Source organism: Grus americana, chromosome 10 (genome assembly GCF_028858705.1).
Source record: "Grus americana isolate bGruAme1 chromosome 10, bGruAme1.mat, whole genome shotgun sequence".
NCBI lineage: Eukaryota > Metazoa > Chordata > Aves > Gruiformes > Gruidae > Grus > Grus americana.
In genome coordinates, this window is record NC_072861.1 from 13,822,373 (window position 1) to 13,840,232 (window position 17,860).

At 40.2% G+C, this 17,860-nt stretch overlaps 1 protein-coding gene across 1 annotated transcript in view; it reads left to right on the plus strand.

Annotated features, from left to right (window-relative positions):
• The window catches only part of SH3GL3 (SH3 domain containing GRB2 like 3, endophilin A3), a 55,047-nt gene that overhangs the window by 32,155 nt on the left and 5,032 nt on the right, over positions 1-17,860 (plus strand). Inside the window, exons 2-8 of the mRNA XM_054837240.1 lie at positions 4,799-4,867; positions 6,133-6,205; positions 7,723-7,866; positions 9,443-9,576; positions 10,944-11,102; positions 13,942-14,045; positions 15,269-15,396. Coding sequence (XP_054693215.1) covers positions 4,799-4,867; positions 6,133-6,205; positions 7,723-7,866; positions 9,443-9,576; positions 10,944-11,102; positions 13,942-14,045; positions 15,269-15,396 — 811 coding nt within the window. The remainder of the gene's footprint in view (positions 1-4,798; positions 4,868-6,132; positions 6,206-7,722; positions 7,867-9,442; positions 9,577-10,943; positions 11,103-13,941; positions 14,046-15,268; positions 15,397-17,860) is intronic.

Here is a 17,860-nt window from a genome sequence, read left to right on the forward strand (position 1 = left end):
AACAAGAAACTATGATGGTTCAGTCCCAGTTAATGACTGTTGCAAAAGAAAGGCAAAACAAGTGAAACAGAAGGTCAGAGGATGTGTGCAAGTATTGGCTGGCAAGAATCCTATTGACTTGTATTATAAAATACCCAGTGGATATATAAAAAAATATAGGGTAATTGTTTTGAGAGTTTTATCAGCTCTCTGTTGATCTGGGATATTTTTGGCAGTTTCTCATGTTCAGTAACCTTCCTTAGTGAAATATGAAAAAGTATTTTAATTTAGTGGGTGTGATGTATAAAACATTAGTAAAAGACAGCATTTTTCTGAAGCTCATTTTTATAATCCATATGAGAATGGAGAAATGTACTATTCCTGTGCAATAAGAAGGATAAATCTTAACATACTTAAAAGTACTGAAAAATTACATGAGGCTTTTTTAGTGTAGAGTTTTGGTGAGCCATAGATTTTAGTTTAAACTGTAGACAGTTTGTGTGCTGTGTTCATGCTTCATTACAACAGAACAAATAAAAAGAAAATTACGTTATCTCAAAGAAATTAGACTAACAAAGAACTAGTGTGAGAACAATCTCATGGAAAAAATGTTTTCTCAGAGAATTTCTTGGAATATATGTTCCTTAGCAGATCAATATTTAGTCTTTTAAGACTGTATGAGAAAATTGCAATTTGCATTTTGAACAGTAGCTGGATATACAGAACTTAAATAGAAATCACAATATCTGGAGGGGTTTCTTTCAAAACCTATTTGTTTTTTTCCAGATTTGTCTTCCCACAAGATTCCACATAAGCCCACCAGAGGCTTTCAGATTGTCTGCAGTTTAACATCATATTTAATTTTTCAATATTGAAAAGAAGAGTAGGACCTAGGAAGAATTTACAAGCAAAGAGCATTTGTGTTACAAACTGCAGTATTTCTTCAGGCAAAAAGGTCTTCTATTATATAGACCATGCAAGTTTTATCGTATATAACTACAAATGAGGGGTAATAATACAACGGCTGATTTGAAAGTGTTTTCATGTTCATATTTAGGGGTTATTTTTTTTCCCCCCCGCTAACTCTAATACATCAAGTGTGATGGAGGGAGTTGCTCAGACACCTGAGAGGAAGAAATCTTTCTCATTTCACAGCTAGTCTCTAGGTGTAAATTTTGATCCAGAGGAAAGCTAATTAGCTCCACCAGAAATATGACTAATGAATGACTCTAGCTTCCCACCTGGCAATGTAATAGTGAGGTAGTGATGGCCCCCATGTTGGGAACTGGTTTGGGTTGGTGTTTTTTCAGAGCCTCAAATTCTGGCTCTGGCCCTGTGTAGTGAAAATGTACCAAATCCTTGGCACCCAGCTTCTGAATTTAGAGATGAAGGATTTTTCTTGCACAAGTAATTCCAAGATCCTTTGGAGTACATGCCTTATGTGATGGTAGCAGTTTCACCTTTGATTAGCTGACTCATAGGTATTGCCACGTGATTACACAGTCCCACAGTTGGGGACAGTTCTATTTAAGTTCAAAGCATTTTGCAGCTTGATATAATGCCTGTAAATGATGCTCAACAAATAGCGGGAGAACTAAAACTCAGCAGCTGTCTCCTTTGTGCATCCATTTTCAGTAATTAATTGGGTATCCTGTGACTTTTAATTGGGAGAGTGATGGCACTAGTTTTACAACTCCTAAATTCAGTATGGCGGGGGGGGGAAAAAAGCTTTCACGTTCCTAAATGTGAGACTAGTAAAGCCAATCCCAATTATACCAGTATGAGATAAGCTGTAGTGGTGAAAAATTTAATAACTATTAGAACTTTATACCAATTTTTATTGTCAGGAGCACAGACAGCTTATAGACTTTAAGGAATCTGTCATTACTGCATGTCTCGGAGCACCGAGGTAGTCTCCTTTGCAAAGGAAATTAGAGCTCAGAGTAAATATCATTGAAAGGTGCAGGACTTTGCATTTGTGTTTGAGCTTCATGAAGTTCCTGTCAGACCATTTTTTCCAGCCTGTCAAGGCCCTTATGAGGAGCAGCCCCCCCCCCATCCAGTGTATCAACTGCTCCTCCCAAACTGGTGTCTTCCAGGCTTGCTGGGATTGTACTCTATGCCATCATCCAGATTGTTAATTAAATTATTTCATTATTCTCTGCAAATTGTAGGTGCAGAATCTCTCTGCCTCGCGCTCTGAAAGCTGGTGTGTAGAAGTCTCAGTTGTTCTGTGACCTTCTAGATCTTACTTAGATGCTTTCCTTACTCCCTACGGCTTCAGCAAGTCCAGTGATCCCCTTGCAAGGAGTGACGCAGTGTTACTGCAACTAGTTTCTCCCTTTGTGAGTGGCATCAAACGTTCTCCATTCAAAACACAGTGTTTTTCAACATTTCAGAAGAGAAAACAAAACTAAACATGGGTGGCAGATTTGAGCAGATGTGCAGAGGGCGAGCGGGCTGCAGCCCGGTGCTGAGGTGCGTGGCTGTGGGTGCTGGGAGGGCAGCCTTGCTGGCCAAGTGTAACTGCCTGGATCAGCAGCTGCAATACTGGCCAAAACAGCAACAACTAAGCCTAACGTTCAGACTGTTATTCGAGGGAGGTGTGTGTGACCACGTATGGCCATCAGGAAGCCAGGGAGAGCTAAGGGATGCCAATGGATAAATAGTGTATGCCCTAAGGCATTTACTGAAAACATCAATTCCAGTGTATCTGATGAGAAACTGCATTTTTCAGACTATCTTTGTCAGCCTTCCGATGAGCAAGGGGGTATTTTTTTTCCTCTCTGGCATTATTGTTAGTGTGTGAACTTTCTACTCATCCATTTGTGCTTCTTGTTATAACATTCAGTTCTACTCCCTCCAAGTGTGGGATGTTTCATTATTTTAGTAATTTGGTGCAGTAATTTATTATTAATTATGCTTTCACAGTCGAGCAATCATGTTACTTCATTGCATTTATCCTTCGCCAACATGTAAATGGATTATTTGTAATGAGACAGCTATGGGTTGCTACTGAATGTGGATTTTGCAACTTCAGCCTGAGAAGGATAATTCCCCCACTGCACTCAGCCTTTGAAAAGGCATCACCATGAGAGGTTTCAGGAAACCACAGATCTGTTCATTGCCTGCTGGAGAAAGAAAACATGTGTGAGGCTGTGGAAAATGGCATTGATTATTTTAGGAATAACATTGCACAGAAAGGAGTCACAAACTGCCAGCGTAAAGAAGCTGCGCAATTTCTGATAGTCTGCTTTTCATGCACCTTTCTCCATCCTGCGCTCAAGGACTCCTCCAACGTACCTGCAGAGACCTGGGCAGTGTCCCCCTCCATGCATGGCCTCGGGTTGCTTCTCTGCTGTGATGTCTTGCAGCAGCAAGATGAGGACCCACGGGAACTCACTGGTGCCTGGGCTTCTCCATCTCTGTTTTTATCTGCTTTTGTGCTTGTTCTGTCAGTGCTCTGGAAGAGAAATAATCTTGACAAGTTTGTGGGCTGCTTGACATATTAAGTGTAAAGATTGTGAGTCCTAGTGTAAAGCCAATAGACATAATTAGCAGTACGGCGCTCTCTGAACTCACGTTTTCCCTTAAGCAGATCTGCTCTTTTGGTAGCAGTGATATTGATGCAAGGTCAGCCGCCATGGAGCTCCCAGCTCTGCTTCATCAGCTCATCGCTGTGTTTTGGCAAGGCAGAGTGCTCCCTCCGCACCTGTGCCATGTGGGCCGTGGCCATTGCACTACAACGGGCCCTGACCCATTTTCAGATCAGGCAAGTCTCCAAGGCTTTTTTAATTCAGCAAGATGGACTCCCTTTAAGAAGGTGCTGAGGACGAACAAAACGCTTTATTGGGGGCACGTTTGGGGAATGCCAGCAGTCAGTGAGCTAGGCCTGGATTTTACATTACACTGCTACAGATTCGGTGATAAAAGTCAATTAAAACAGAGAAATGTGTAGTATTTTTGCAGGAATTACACTAGGAATTTATGTTTAATATTTGTTGAATACGTGTTAAACCACTTCTGCCGTAGCGGAGTGATGCTTTCAAAGGCTGTTTCACCCCAGGCAAGGATCTGGGTGGCTTTTCATGCTGTTGCAGTGAGGTACCATGCACTGCAAGATGGACATAGCTGAGTTCTGCTCAAGTGCTTATTCCTAGCCATGACTTACTCAGTGAGGACCAAACTTGGGTCTGACAGCCTGGAGTTTTTACACAAAAGTTGGATAACATTTCAGCCATTTTAAGAAGGTTTATTGAAATCCTCTATTTAAAACTGGGTTTTGAGTTTTTGAAGAATGCATGGCATTTTTGTTTTCAGCATCATAAAGATACTCAGTCACACAGGTGGGTCACAGTGCAGCATTTTCCATGAGTCTGTTCCTTCCACAGAACTGCACGCAACTCCCAGCAGCGGGAATGGGAGTCGTATCCCTGAAGTCATGGCACAGACAACTGGAAGGTACTCACAAGTGCAGAGCTGGAGAGACATACTTGAAAGGTTACTCTGGATTTACCTGCAGTCAGACTTTGGTCCCTGTATCTGAAATCTGCAGTGTAGGTTGTGTCTTTAGGGTGCAAACTATGTAAGGATGAGAAATGATTTTTTGTTTGCCTGTTGTAAATTCGTATCAGGTATCTTTGTCTCTCTTGAAATGAGTGCTTCACTTCCAAGGCTAAGGTTACTCTGCTCTTGCATGGTTGTCTCAAATGGTTGCTGCATATTTTCTAATCTGGAGTGAATTCCTGTGACTCTCAGAGATATTTATTCTGTCAGTAAATAATCATGCAATTGTTTTGTTAAATTTATCTTTTTACAGTTGTTCAGTGAAAAAATAAGTGGAGCAGAAGGAACAAAGTTAGATGAAGAATTTCAAGAGATGGAAAGGGTAAGGAAAGTAACATGGTTTTCAATATTAAGCTATTTGCGGAATCAAAAATGTTTCACGTTTCAAGTGACAGAATGTTATTGTAGATTTACCTTGGGGGGGACCCCACCATGTGCTTCCAAACAGAAATATATACGGGTAAGTGCAAATTTATCCTTGAGCCTTGTCAGCTCAGGTAAGGGAGAAGAGACATCCCCAAAGGCTGCCTGAGCAGGGGAAGCAGGTTCCACCGACACCTCTTCGACAGTGAACAGAAACTGCTCCGAGGATGGCGCAGAGTATCAGGAGGGGCCTTTCTCCTCTGTCTCTGTGGGAGCTCAGAGAGAGAAGTCTTCAGTGTTTAATGAGTCTTTGTGAGTATCACAGAGCCTTCCGTCTGCTATTATTCATGATAAAAATCTAACTACTAGGGTCAAATTTTCTCTTGATACAGAATTATGTTTCTTAGTTTAAATCCATGTTCAGAAATTTACATGATTTGTTGTGGAAATTGAGATATTTGCTATCCACTTGTTAGTTGTGTTGCAAATTAAACAATGTTACTGCCAGTTTCTGCTTTTTTCAGCTTTTACGTGCTTTTTTTTTTTAATTGCTCCTGTCTTTCTGTGTGTTTTTTAATAGTCATAGTAGACCTAGGTCACAGCTTTTATTTTTGGCAGATTGAGGAAAAAAGTCTTGTGTGAGTTCTTTTTCTTTCCCCAACATGCACTGTTGAATTTATGATCTAAAAGGCTTTCTAGGTTTCAGTTTCTTTGGCTACATAATAATTATTTCCTTTCTCTGCATTATAAGGGGAAAAATAACATGCAGGCCCTAAGGGAGGAAGAGAGAAACAAACCAGAAATATGATTTTTATGGCATTTTAGAAACGATTAAATGGGAAGACAGTGCAAATTACTGCTTTAAATGGCCCTGACCCCAGGACTGTGAGGGATATGGTCAGTCTGTTTCACCTGTGGAGAAAAGCAGTCTTAGTAACAACTGATGGGCTGGCAGGAAAGTTGTAGTCTAGAATGTGTAAGCAGCAGTCAAGACTGATGGGCTGGAAAGGCAAGCCCGTATTTTGATATAAACCTTCTCTCCTTCCCAGTACTTCCTGCCAATTAATATGGTTTTGGTAAAATCCTGTCATAACTGTGATGTGGCTAGCTATTTCAAGCTACAATATTTGCTTTATTTTAAGTAACATTTCATAATCAGTGAAATGCTAAACTTTCTAGTAATCGATTTGCTTTTTATCAACTGTGTTACTTTTTCTTTTTCAGAAAATTGATGTTACTAATAAAGCTGTAGCAGAGCTTTTGTCGAAATCCACAGAGTATCTTCAGCCAAATCCAGGTAGGATAGGAACAAGAGGTGTTGGATTTTGCTGAACGTTGTCGTCTTACTTGGAAATTCATCCTAGGTAAATAAAAGCTAATTGGGTCATCGTCGTGAGGCTTCTGAGTGTCCTAGAGAACTTTACCTGTGTTTGCAATGAAGAACTGTAAAGTTTATATGTGGTAAGTCTGATCTGGGATGCATTCAACTTGCGGCACAAGGTGCATCTGGTTTACTGGGTGTGCGTAGGTTGTGCACACATGACATGTCTTGGACAGCTTGGGCCTGTGGTACAGCACGTGTGTTCATATTTGTGCTGGATTTCCTGGAGTGGGATATGGATCCCTGAAGTGAAGAGAATGCCAACATTTTTTTAAAGCAGAGCTATAAAAAGCTATTGATTTTTAACTCATAGGCTGCTGCCATCAGAGATGCTGGTGGTTATGTAGCTGGGGAAGAAGGCTGTTACTTGCTTACTGGGCATTTGAACGAGATTTTTCATTTTCTGGACACTGCTAGGTCTCAGTGGATTTTTGGATTGTTAGTTAATACAGGTTTTTCAAATGTTGTTTTAAGAAACAGGAAAGGAGACACATTTATGTTTGCAGTCAGTCACAAAGTTTATCTGTTATGACCTTGATGCACAGTCCACGCCAGCTGTTGGAAGAACCTTCATTCTTTGATAACTGACTGAATTCCTGTTTAGTCAGCTATGCCAGCAACTTCAGAGATAGCCGCCTCTTGTGGGTACCTTATGAGGTGCACATCCCTGAAGAAGTTCAGTGGGTTATGTGTACATAAGAACGATAGGATGCAGGCCTTTACCAAGGCCCACTCGGCATGTTCAAGGTGAAGTGAGTCACCATGGTCCACATTCCTCAGGAATGCCCTGCCCATGGCTGCTACTGTGTTGAAGAAGCTGTTGAGTGATAACAGTAAGGGGTAGATTGGAAAAACTCTCCAAGAATAAATACATGGTTTTGTCATGATATGTGCAAGATAACAATAAATTAATTTGTATGTACCGGGCCATTCTGCAGAATAAATTTCTACTGGCTTGATTACTGGAACAAAAGAAAAAAAAAAGGGGGGGGGCGGGGAGTAAGTTCTGCAAAGTTCCCACAAGCAAGAGGAGAGAGTCCGTGTGAAATTGGCTTTGGCTCTGCTTGTATCCATTCTGCATTTGCTTTCTGCAGAACTTCTAATCAAGGAGTTCACAAGCAGGAATATTCAAAGGAATGTGAGTATTGGTGAAGATCCACAGAAGATGGCAAGCACTGCCACTATATATCTGCCTGGAGAAATGATGCTTATTCACATGGGAATAAAAGTTTCATATCACCCATATTGTTGAACGGAATCTTACTTCAACTTCTGACTATGAAGTACTGACAACAAAAAAACTTACGAATCTACAGACCAGCTTAGTGACTTGCTTCATGACATTGCTTGTTAAATGATTTATTGCTTTAAATATATTTAGTTTTTAAAGTGTTTTGATAACTTTTGTTCTTTTTTTGGTGTGTCCTCCTTAGCATACAGAGCCAAGCTGGGAATGCTGAACACTATGTCAAAGATCAGAGGACAAGTTAAAACCACAGGCTATCCCCAGACAGAGGGACTCCTAGGAGACTGCATGATACGGTATGGCAGAGAGCTTGGCGATGATTCTATGTTTGGTGAGTTTGTGTATCTCCTCTGTGAATGTTTCAGCATAAAGTTCTTTGCAGAATATTACTCAGTGGCATAACCTATGTAAATAGCTACTGCAGGTAAGAGGGAAAATTAAGTACAGTGATCGAGGGGTGATTGATACAATTAACAAAACATGATGCTTTTGCATATTTGTCCACCTCTAGTTCAGGTGGATTTGATAACACTACTACTGATGTTGTCTGACGATTCATAGTATTACCATAACCATTTTAGTTTCTAAGTTGGTAAACCTAGATAATTTAGGGTGATTCTTAGATGGACTATATTTCTTTTACCTTTAAAGAAAATTGGTTACCATATATTTGAGAAGTAAACTATAGGAAAAATATCTCATAGAAAAAAATAAACAGTAACTTTGGGTGATTTTAAAAATTGTTTTATAATGATCTGGTATTCCTATGCTTTGGAGCAGTGCATCTTAAATACGCATTTTCTTGTTTTCATGAAAATGAACTAGCTTGGCTGTGCTACAATTCTTTGATAAATCAAATCTGACCTATTTCCTTTCAAGATATGCTGGTACTTCATGGCCAAAATCTTGATAGAGGCCTTGCTTGCTGAGCATGCACACTGTGCGGGCTTGGCTGGAATGAGTTTGGAGCATTGTCATAGAGCTACTCAGTGGCTGCTTACTGATATGGCTGGGATTGAGAGAGAACCAAGGAGAAATACATGAGAAAAGGAGAATCCTGGTTTGGAGAACGAGGTGACTGAGGCTGGGAGAGAGTGGTATGGGCTAGGACTGAGTGCAGAAGCCATTACAGAACTGGCTGGCTTTGTTACATACTGTTGTTAATATCTGCGATTGTACACAGTGGTTGTGTTGAAATAGTAACAGCTGTGTAGGTGTAGGGACTTCGCACTTGAGTCCAAGTAGGTGCTGCATAGGGAAAGACGCTGCTGAAAGCCGAAGAGTCGTTTATTCTCCTCTCGAAGAGTGAAGTGGCACAACTCATCTGTGAGCTGGATGTATTTGTGTTTTTGCAAAAGCAACGAGGATACTAAATAAAACTAGGAAAGGGGAAAGAACATTTTGAATGCTGTTCTGCCTGCTGATACTTGCATGCTTAATAAAGTATACAGCTATGTTAAATAGGTGGTTTTAAAGAAGCAGCAACAATTTTGACCAAAAGGAAAAAAAGTACGCTGTATGTGAGGAAGCTGTAAAACATGATTTTGTGATAAAAAGTTACTCACTTTTTGTGTATGTAATAATATTGCTACAGTTGTACAAATTAATCAGCTTGGTTTGCAGTTCTCAAAGTGGAGGAGGTTTGTAACCTATCCAAATACAGTAGGGAAAATAGTAGTATTTTTTTCCCTGATGCCCTTCTGGGAAAAAAAGTATACTTCGGAACAAAAATTTTCCGGTTCTAGTTTTTTGTAGGGGACAAGCAAGTGCATAGCTTGCATCAGGTTTTTTTACTCTTCAAGGGCCTGCAGCAGATATAAAGATATCTATCTGAAACAGCTGTTTCATAAGACAAATTTTCTGATTTTACATATATTGAGATATAAGTAGCCTATTCTTTACCATAGGCCTTGCGTTGCTGGATGCTGGCGAGAGCATGAAGCAAATGGCAGAGGTGAAGGACTCGCTTGATATTAATGTCAAACAAAATTTTATTGATCCTCTACAGTTATTGCAGGACAAAGATTTAAAAGAGATTGGGGTAAGTTTTGCAGGATAAAGCTTCACTTATCAATAACCAGAGTCAATCAAACTCTAGTTCCCTGAGATATTTTTCTTGAAAGCAACCAGATAAATAAATTTCACTGCCATTTAAGTTTGTCTCTCTAGCAAAACAGTGATGAAATCTGCTTAAAATCAATGCCTGGCTATTTCTCACTTGTCTAACTTACTCAATTTGCTATATTGCTTGTACATTCAGTACCAGAAGGATAGTCAAGAAAATTATATTCTTTATTTTTCTGTTATTTTATTTTAACCGACTTTTTTATTAATCCTTATAAACATGTGAGCGGTCTGTGATTTACTGTGACTGATTATCCTATCTTGCCGTCTCTGTCAGTCTAAAGCTGTTTATAATGGAGCATGAATATAAATGCTGAAAAAGGCTATTCAGGGCAATCACAGAATGATCTGAAAAGTGCCATGAAATGTTGAAGTGCCATATGCCACTATAGAAGAAATATAGGAAGCTGAGGAAAACATTTTTAACCTTTAGAGTTAAGTTTTTCAGTGCTTTTGTTTACAATGTGACAATTCAAAGAAAGCCAGGCAGTCTCTGTCTGAGTCTGTTGATTCCAATAGACTGGGGTAATAAGCAAGTTAAAACCCTGATGAAATGCAGAAATGAAAGTTATTTTATTTGTTTACACATAAATGGATGTGGAAAGCATAGCAAAAAGATAGTCATAATGTCTTGATGTCTGTAGCTGTCTCCTATGATACGTAACTGTTTTCAGTTGTAGTTCTTTTGAACTGATGAAAAGAAATTGTTTGACATTAGCTCTAATGAGAATTTTGTACTGTCACTTTGAGTCCATTCTGTAAGGCTGTCAGTCCCATGACTTTTGGCAACAGAAAAGCTTGTGTAGTTACAGTAGATAGAAGTGTCAAGTTGACACCTAACAAAGAAAGCAAGAATACAAGATTTGTTGGAGTACTGCTTATGGAATGAGAGGGGAAAATAACCCTTTAACTTTTAGCTGTCATATTTCAAATAATTCAAGAGATAAAATTGAATTAAATGTAGAATATGGGGGGACACACAGATTTAGATTGCCTCAATGATGGATGCCTAAGTTTAGCAAATCAAGATAGCCAGTTCCCCAAGTGTTAACAAATGGGGTTTTTTTTGAAAGTCTATACAGTTTAAAATTTTATTAATGTATACAGTCCTAGACTTACCTGATGCTGCCTTAGATCAAAGAGATGGACTGGATGATCTCTGAGCCTTGCATTTCTTTCATTCTGCATATATTTGCATCCATAACTGAAATTTACTTAAATCACAATGTCTTTGTTTGGGCATGTCCTTTTTGGACCTTCTCATAGATGTTCTGTCTTATTTAGCATCATTTGAAGAAACTAGAAGGACGACGTTTGGATTATGATTATAAAAAGAAACGCCTTGGAAAGATACCAGATGAAGAAGTTAAACAAGCAGTAGAAAAATTTGAAGAGTCAAAGGAACTGGCTGAAAGAAGCATGTTCAATTTCTTAGAAAATGATGTAAGTCTGTCCTGCTTTGTTTGCTGCAGTACATGCAGGAGGGTGATGTGTGTGGGATTAGATAAAGCCTGTCCCATCCTTCATAGGAGGTAAGGTCTGAATCCAGGAAGTGTGCACCTCCTCCTCTTTTATTCTCCTGTAAGAGGGGAACGTAATGCATAGCAGTAAATGGGACAACTCGAGAATTCAAGAATTTCTGAGATGCAGTGGCTCAGACAAGATTGTCACGGAGGTCTTAAGTAGTTTTATAATCTATGAGCAATGAACTATCTGAGAGTAGAATGCAGGGAGAAGGTCAGGAGATTAACATAGTCACAGACCTGCTGCTGAAACTGTGAGCAGTGGTATCTACCTGGTGCTTTCTGAATTGTAGCTCACTTACAGTCAAAACTTTGCTGCTGATTTGAACTCTCTAAATTATTTTACCTCTGAAAATCATTATTATTACTATTTGGCTTTGAAAATTACTCCATAGAGTTTGTGGCTTGGGCTCAGGTACCTGGACTTTGGCTCAGAGTCCAAGACCATCATGAAGTGATGTTTAAATAAGGAGCAGCTGCAGTCATTCAGAATAATCCTCTCTTCTGTCCACACAGAGGAATAGCAGGATGTGCTTTCTCCCACGTAATCATGGAACTGTAGGAAAACACAACTGGACCTGTTTGGGCCTACTCCAAAGCTTTCTCTTCTCCTGTAGATGCAGCATCACAGAAAACACACTTAGAAACTAAGAAATGTGCTGTCTTCTGTGAGCAAACTACAAGAAGGAGGAGCTGTCAAGTGGGAATATTTAACTGCAAGCAACTTAGCCCTCTATGCACACCTGTGTAACAGCCAGTTACAAACTAGCCTGTAGCTCCTAAGCTGTTTGTGAGTGGGACACATTTGTTACAGCTGTGTATGTCAGTAAGCCTCTTGCTGTTTTACCAGTGCAAATTATATGAGGGCAGCAAAAAATGTAACCTCCTCTATCAACAACTTCAGCACACTGTTCCACTGTAGGCTCTACCAATTGCCTGGTTGCAATGTATGTGTGTTATAATTCTGCCTTGCATAAGCAGCTGAGAAATGTTTCAGATGATGCTTTGACTGATGATAAAGACTAAACTGAAGCTAAAACAATGCATGGATTAAAATGGCTTAGCTGGGCTGCTAGAGAACTGATGAGTTATACTTTCTAGTATAATTAATCATGTCTTTGGGAGGGGCTGAACTTGATGTCCCTGTGAGGTTTTTTCCATAGCTGCTTTCTATTGTTTCTGTTTAAAGCAAACGCTCTGCTCCTTCCTTTCCATTTTCCATGCTGATCTAGTCTGTTTGTCCTCCTCAAACGTGTCATTACAGCCTTGTTGTCTAACCCCAGACTGTCTCGCTGGGTTTGCAGAGATCTTAACTGCAATTGCTTCCTTCCCATCCTTTCCAATTCCCCAAGTGTCTCCCTTTCTTGGTCGTCTTGCCCTGCAATCTGTGTTCCCTGAGCTCTGGTTCCCAGCCATCTTGCCAGCTACCTTTCCCAGACTGTCCTCATCCACATCTCTTTCTCAGGTTTTGCACAGCTAGTTCCAGACCTCCCACGTAGACACTGTTGCATGCATTTCTTATCAGATCCATCTTCCTGCCTTTCCCACTCAGCCAGTCCCAGGCTTCTCTTGCTGAGTGGCTTTTAGTCCATCAAGTTTCTCTGGCTCTTTCCCAGTCTCTCTCTCTCTTTTCCTAATCCACAATTCCATATCCCTCCTGGCTCTTAGTTGTCTTGTTTGGACAGTCCTCGTCTATCCATTTTCTCTGACTACCCCATCCAAACCCCAGGCACTTTGTGAGTTGTCCTCAGCTGGTTTACATTACTCTCTTCTGACCGTGATGGAATTATGTCAGCTGTTGGTTTGGTTCTGTGCATTTCGTTTCTGTATGCTATGTGACAATGTTTGGCTCTCTTGGAGTCCAGGCAGAATTTCTAATAATCTTTTTAACCGAGTAAAAGCAGACAAAGTATAGCACAGAATTGCCATGGGTCCGTAAAACATTTGCAGAAAGTTTACTCAGATACCTTCTTGTGATCCAATGTCTGAAGACATCGTGATGGAATGGCAACATGTCAGACTTCTTGGGGTCTGTCTTCTTAACGTTGTCTTAAAGGAAGAGGACAAATAAGTATCTGTTACTGCTCCATCCCCAGTACAGCTTGAACTTTTCAGTTTGTGTTAGGGGAATAAGATTCTCTGTTACCTCATGAATTAAAATATTTTGATTTTTCTTTCTGCTTCACATTCCTCCTTTCCTCAGCATTCACATTTTTGAATGATAGGCTGATACTTTTTAAATCCAAGCAGATAAATCATGTTTCATTTATTGGTTTATAAATGCTGCCATCTAGTGAGGTAAGTCCAGATCATTTTGGAACTGTAGTTTGTAAACATTGCTAATAAACACTAATGGGTCTGAGTTGTAAGAGCCATCACAGTGTAATTTCTTCCAGCATTGCTGATCAGAAAAGTCCCTCTTTCTCCTGCTAAGGGGCCATGTCCTTTTAACTATTTGAGGCTCGGGTGTTGACAGACAGCTGGCTTGGAGGTTGAAAGCAGAAGGGATTTGCACATTATGAAAGGAAATGACTTAAGGACCCAGCCCTTAGTTAGTGAACTAGAAGTTACACCTCACTTTTGTTCAGTTTCCAACTGGCAATTTGTTTGATAGAATCACATACGCTCTTTTTCAATAGCCTCCACAAGGTATCATGGTCTTTTGAGATACCACGTCTGCTTTTAATGATCTGTTTGTTTATCCTTCAGCTGAATGTACTGCAGGCTCCTTACAACTGTTTTCCCTCTCTATATTTCAGGTAGAACAAGTTAGCCAGTTGGCTGTGTTTGTAGAAGCAGCACTAGATTACCATAAACAATCCACAGAAATTTTGGAGGATCTGCAGAGCAAGCTGCAAAACCGGTAAGACTGAACCCATCAGAAAATTTTGAACTTTTTTTGCAGCTGAGGTTCATGAATGTGAAAAGTCACTGAAGCAACAGATCTTGCAGCACCATTTCACAGACGCATGTTTGCTGTGCTCTGTGCCTTACTGGACTTCATTGCTTTAAACCGTTGCCACCTGGCAACTTCTTGCTGTGCCGCGAGCCTTTAATGTAATGCTGGATCTGCCCAGAAAGCTTTGAGTGTGTGCAGAATCTCTCACTTACATCTGTGGAGGTTAATCAGGACAGCCTCCATTTGTTTGTAGGTTTATTTAAACTTGCATGCTTTGAGTTGTGCAGTGGAGGCTTTGCTGAGAAGTTGGCCTGCTTTTATTGAGATTAAGGGGGTATAACAAAATTCTGCAGCAGAGTAAGGAAATAGCCAGCTGGCTAGGAACACAGCTGTGGTGTAATGCACTTATGAAAGGCTCAGATACTTTGTGTCATCCTAATAGAAGAAAAAAATGCTGCTGTCATTTATTTCTTATATGTCACTCAGAGAACCGGCGGCGAACAGGAGACCTAAATGACTTGAGTGTCACCATAGTGTAGGCTAACATTGCAGTCGCAGAGTCGAGGTAACTGTTTGGGGCTTTCCCGAGGTCAGGGCGGACGTGGTGGCTGTATTAGCATGAGGGTAGCTGTGTCTGTAGCCACCCTGTACCATAGCAGCTGGAGGGGCCAGTGAGACAAGAAGGTCTCAGCTGGGCCACGAGCACATACAGGAAGTGGTATTGAGGCAGTTGTGCTGACCAAATGGTTGTTTCCCATTTTCTCTAATAAAAAGGCAACATGTGAGATGCAGTCCCTGGGCCTCTGTCCTGGCTGGGTTTCTGCATATGTCATTTGCAGTTGAGCTTTCCAGGGAGCTCATTCCTAGAACTTCTGCTGAACTCAGTGGCAGCTGTGGATGCTCAGCACTTCTCAAACTCAGGCTGTTAAGCTTTATGCCTCTGTCAGCAGGACCAAAGTATTAAATAAAACAGGGACTTGCTGACACTCAAATACTGCATGAGAACTGAGTAGTTTTTAGTGAAAAAACCTACCCTCCCTCCCGCACCCCCCAAAAAAAGCCTGAAACCAAAACCAGCAGAAGGGTTTTTTCCCACCTTTCAAACACCAAAGCACTGAACCTGGTGGAAGCTCCATAAGTATTTCTTCCTTCAAGTAAATCTCTTGCCCCTCTTCTTTGTGTTCCAGAATAAATGTAGCGTCTAGTCGGCCTAAACGTGAATTTAAGCCAAAGCCTGTAGTAACTACAACTCTGGAAATTGGTGATAATCAGCAGCACAATGGGATTGCCTATAGTTCTTCCATAAAATCATCAGGTAAGTCTATGGCCACAGAATTAGCGTGTTGATAGATGTTTTGCCAGTTTGTTGCTTGAGGTATTCCTTGTACCATGAGAACAATGGATCCATGAAGCATCAGTATCCATGCATCTGACCCTAGTTTGCTTCCCAGATTTGGAAGTGGAATTGTGAAGCAGAGTTCCTCTCAACAGTCTCTCACCCATCTGAAATTTAGGTGTGGCATTCTGCTCGGCCTTTTAGGTTCTCTGTATTGCCACTGAGGGTGGGAGGAGAGTGAGGGAGCGGCATCTGCAGAAAACAGTTCATTTCTTGCAAAGACAGATGCCTAAGGTGGGTGTGTTAGATCGCTTTCTGGAATATCTCCAGATGCTAATTTCTCTCCACAGTCTGAGACCATAAATGATCAGTACAGAATCATAACTATTAGCCATGTAAAATTCAGACATGACTCCCAGCCTTGCTGATTATATTAAGGTGTTTTACTGTCCCCTGAAGTACGCACCAAAGTGTGTGCATTTGTGAACTGAAGTGGATAGGTACCTATTGGTGTGGGAGTAGGATCCCTTCCTTTGATTAGGCCCTGATTCCACAGAAAAAAAAACCAACTTTGAAAGCCCTTGAAAGTTGTGTGAATGATATTAATTCGTAAGGTTACACTACTCATTGAAATAGCTTTTCCTCATCTTAGGGCAAAATAATTTTACTCATATCTCCTTAATGGCTACAGTGGTGATGAGAGAAGACCAATTAAAAAAACCGAACAAACCACTACACAAAAGACAACAATATGTAAAGAAAAGAGAATGAAAAAGCCAAATTTTTCCATAAACATTATTTGTAAGGAAAATAGAGGGGAAGCAGTGAGCCAAAGGTTCCCTTCTCTCCTTGGTATCTAGGATCTTTTTCAGAAGCTTTTTCATTTTTTTTCCTCACTTTCCAATTTCTTCTTCCCTCCAGTCTTGTTCCTTTTTAAAGGTTGTTCGGAGAGAAATAAGAGAACTAAAGGTGAAAGAATAAAGCTTGGAGCTGTAATTTCATGCTCCTTCTAATGTCTCTCTAATTTTCTTGCACTCTGCTACAAGATGAAGCTATTCTACAATCCGTACTGAAGGGGATTTGCAGCAGTTTGGCAGCATAAATCCACCCAGCAAGATCTTATTCCTTGATTTGTTTCTTTTGTGCTTCAAACTACTTGAGGGTGTGTTAGTGAAGCTCCTGTGCTGCCCGAATGCTAAGAGCAGTTTTGTGTTGCTGTCAAATGTGGGATTGAGGGACACAACCTGCTCTCAGTTCACAGCACCAGTTCCTAAGACGTGATGCAAGGACACATTTCATTCAAAGCACTGGGGATGTTTGCAGCAATCAATAACTTTCTAGTTATTTTCACAGCACATCTGGATGAAAGTAGCAAAAACATAGCAAGCTTTATTAAAAATTCAGCATAAAATTTCTAGGCCCCTATCAATTACTTGTCAAGTTAGATAGGCTTTTTTTTTTTTCTGCTTTGCACATGCAGTGGAGAAAGGAGATTCAGATTCAGCATTTGTATTTAAAATAGTGTGTCAGATCAGAGATAAAACAGCACATGTGTTACAGTGGTTTATTGTTGCCATGAAGCAATTTATCCAAGATGTCCTTCAAGGGTAATCAGTCCTGCGTTTGGGAGAAACATGGACTAGATGACAGCCCACTTAAAAAAAAAAAAAAGAGCAAAAAAAGCGCCAGTTTTAATGAGTTAAAATTCAGTGAATGAACTTGAAATAAATGACTACTGAACACTAAGATAAGGAAGGGTGAGCCACTTCCATTCATTGATTCCATTCACGGACTATTGCATCAACTGCTTGCGTATCACTAAGTGAAGGATTTTCACTTACTGCTTGACTCAGTGCTGTCAGAATGGAAAAGAAATAAAACAACCATGAAAGAGATGAAAAGGAGAAATGGGATATATTTAATAATTGTTGCTATTCTCAGTGTTGCTACTAATATCAGAAAGACCATCTATCATGTTTTTTCCTCCTGAAGAAGCTATGGATGCTGTGCTGCTCTCCCCAGAAGATACAAGCATCAGTGAAGTCATTGTTCATTGTTTTCTTTCTCTTCCTGTTCCATACTCAAAAGTTATCCATATGGATTTCTGTGGAACTGCAGTAGGGTCGATATGCCCTGCTTGTAAATGGGGAAACCTTTCTGTTCCTGTTTAAAATCAGAATCATGAAACAGGTTAGATTTATGGTCTGTGTTTTAGAAACATGAACCATGCATCTCTCAGCAAAAGTGCTAAATATTTTAAGGTCTCCATGTGATAGGGGGGATAGCATCATGATCACCTTCTTTGTTCATTTAGAAAACTGACCTCTTCATCCAACACAAACAAGCACTTGTTTGTGCTTAATTTGCCCTGTTTACACATTGACCCTATCAAAATGTAGACCTTTAATTTCTCTGACACTATCACTCAAGGTAAGTAGTATCT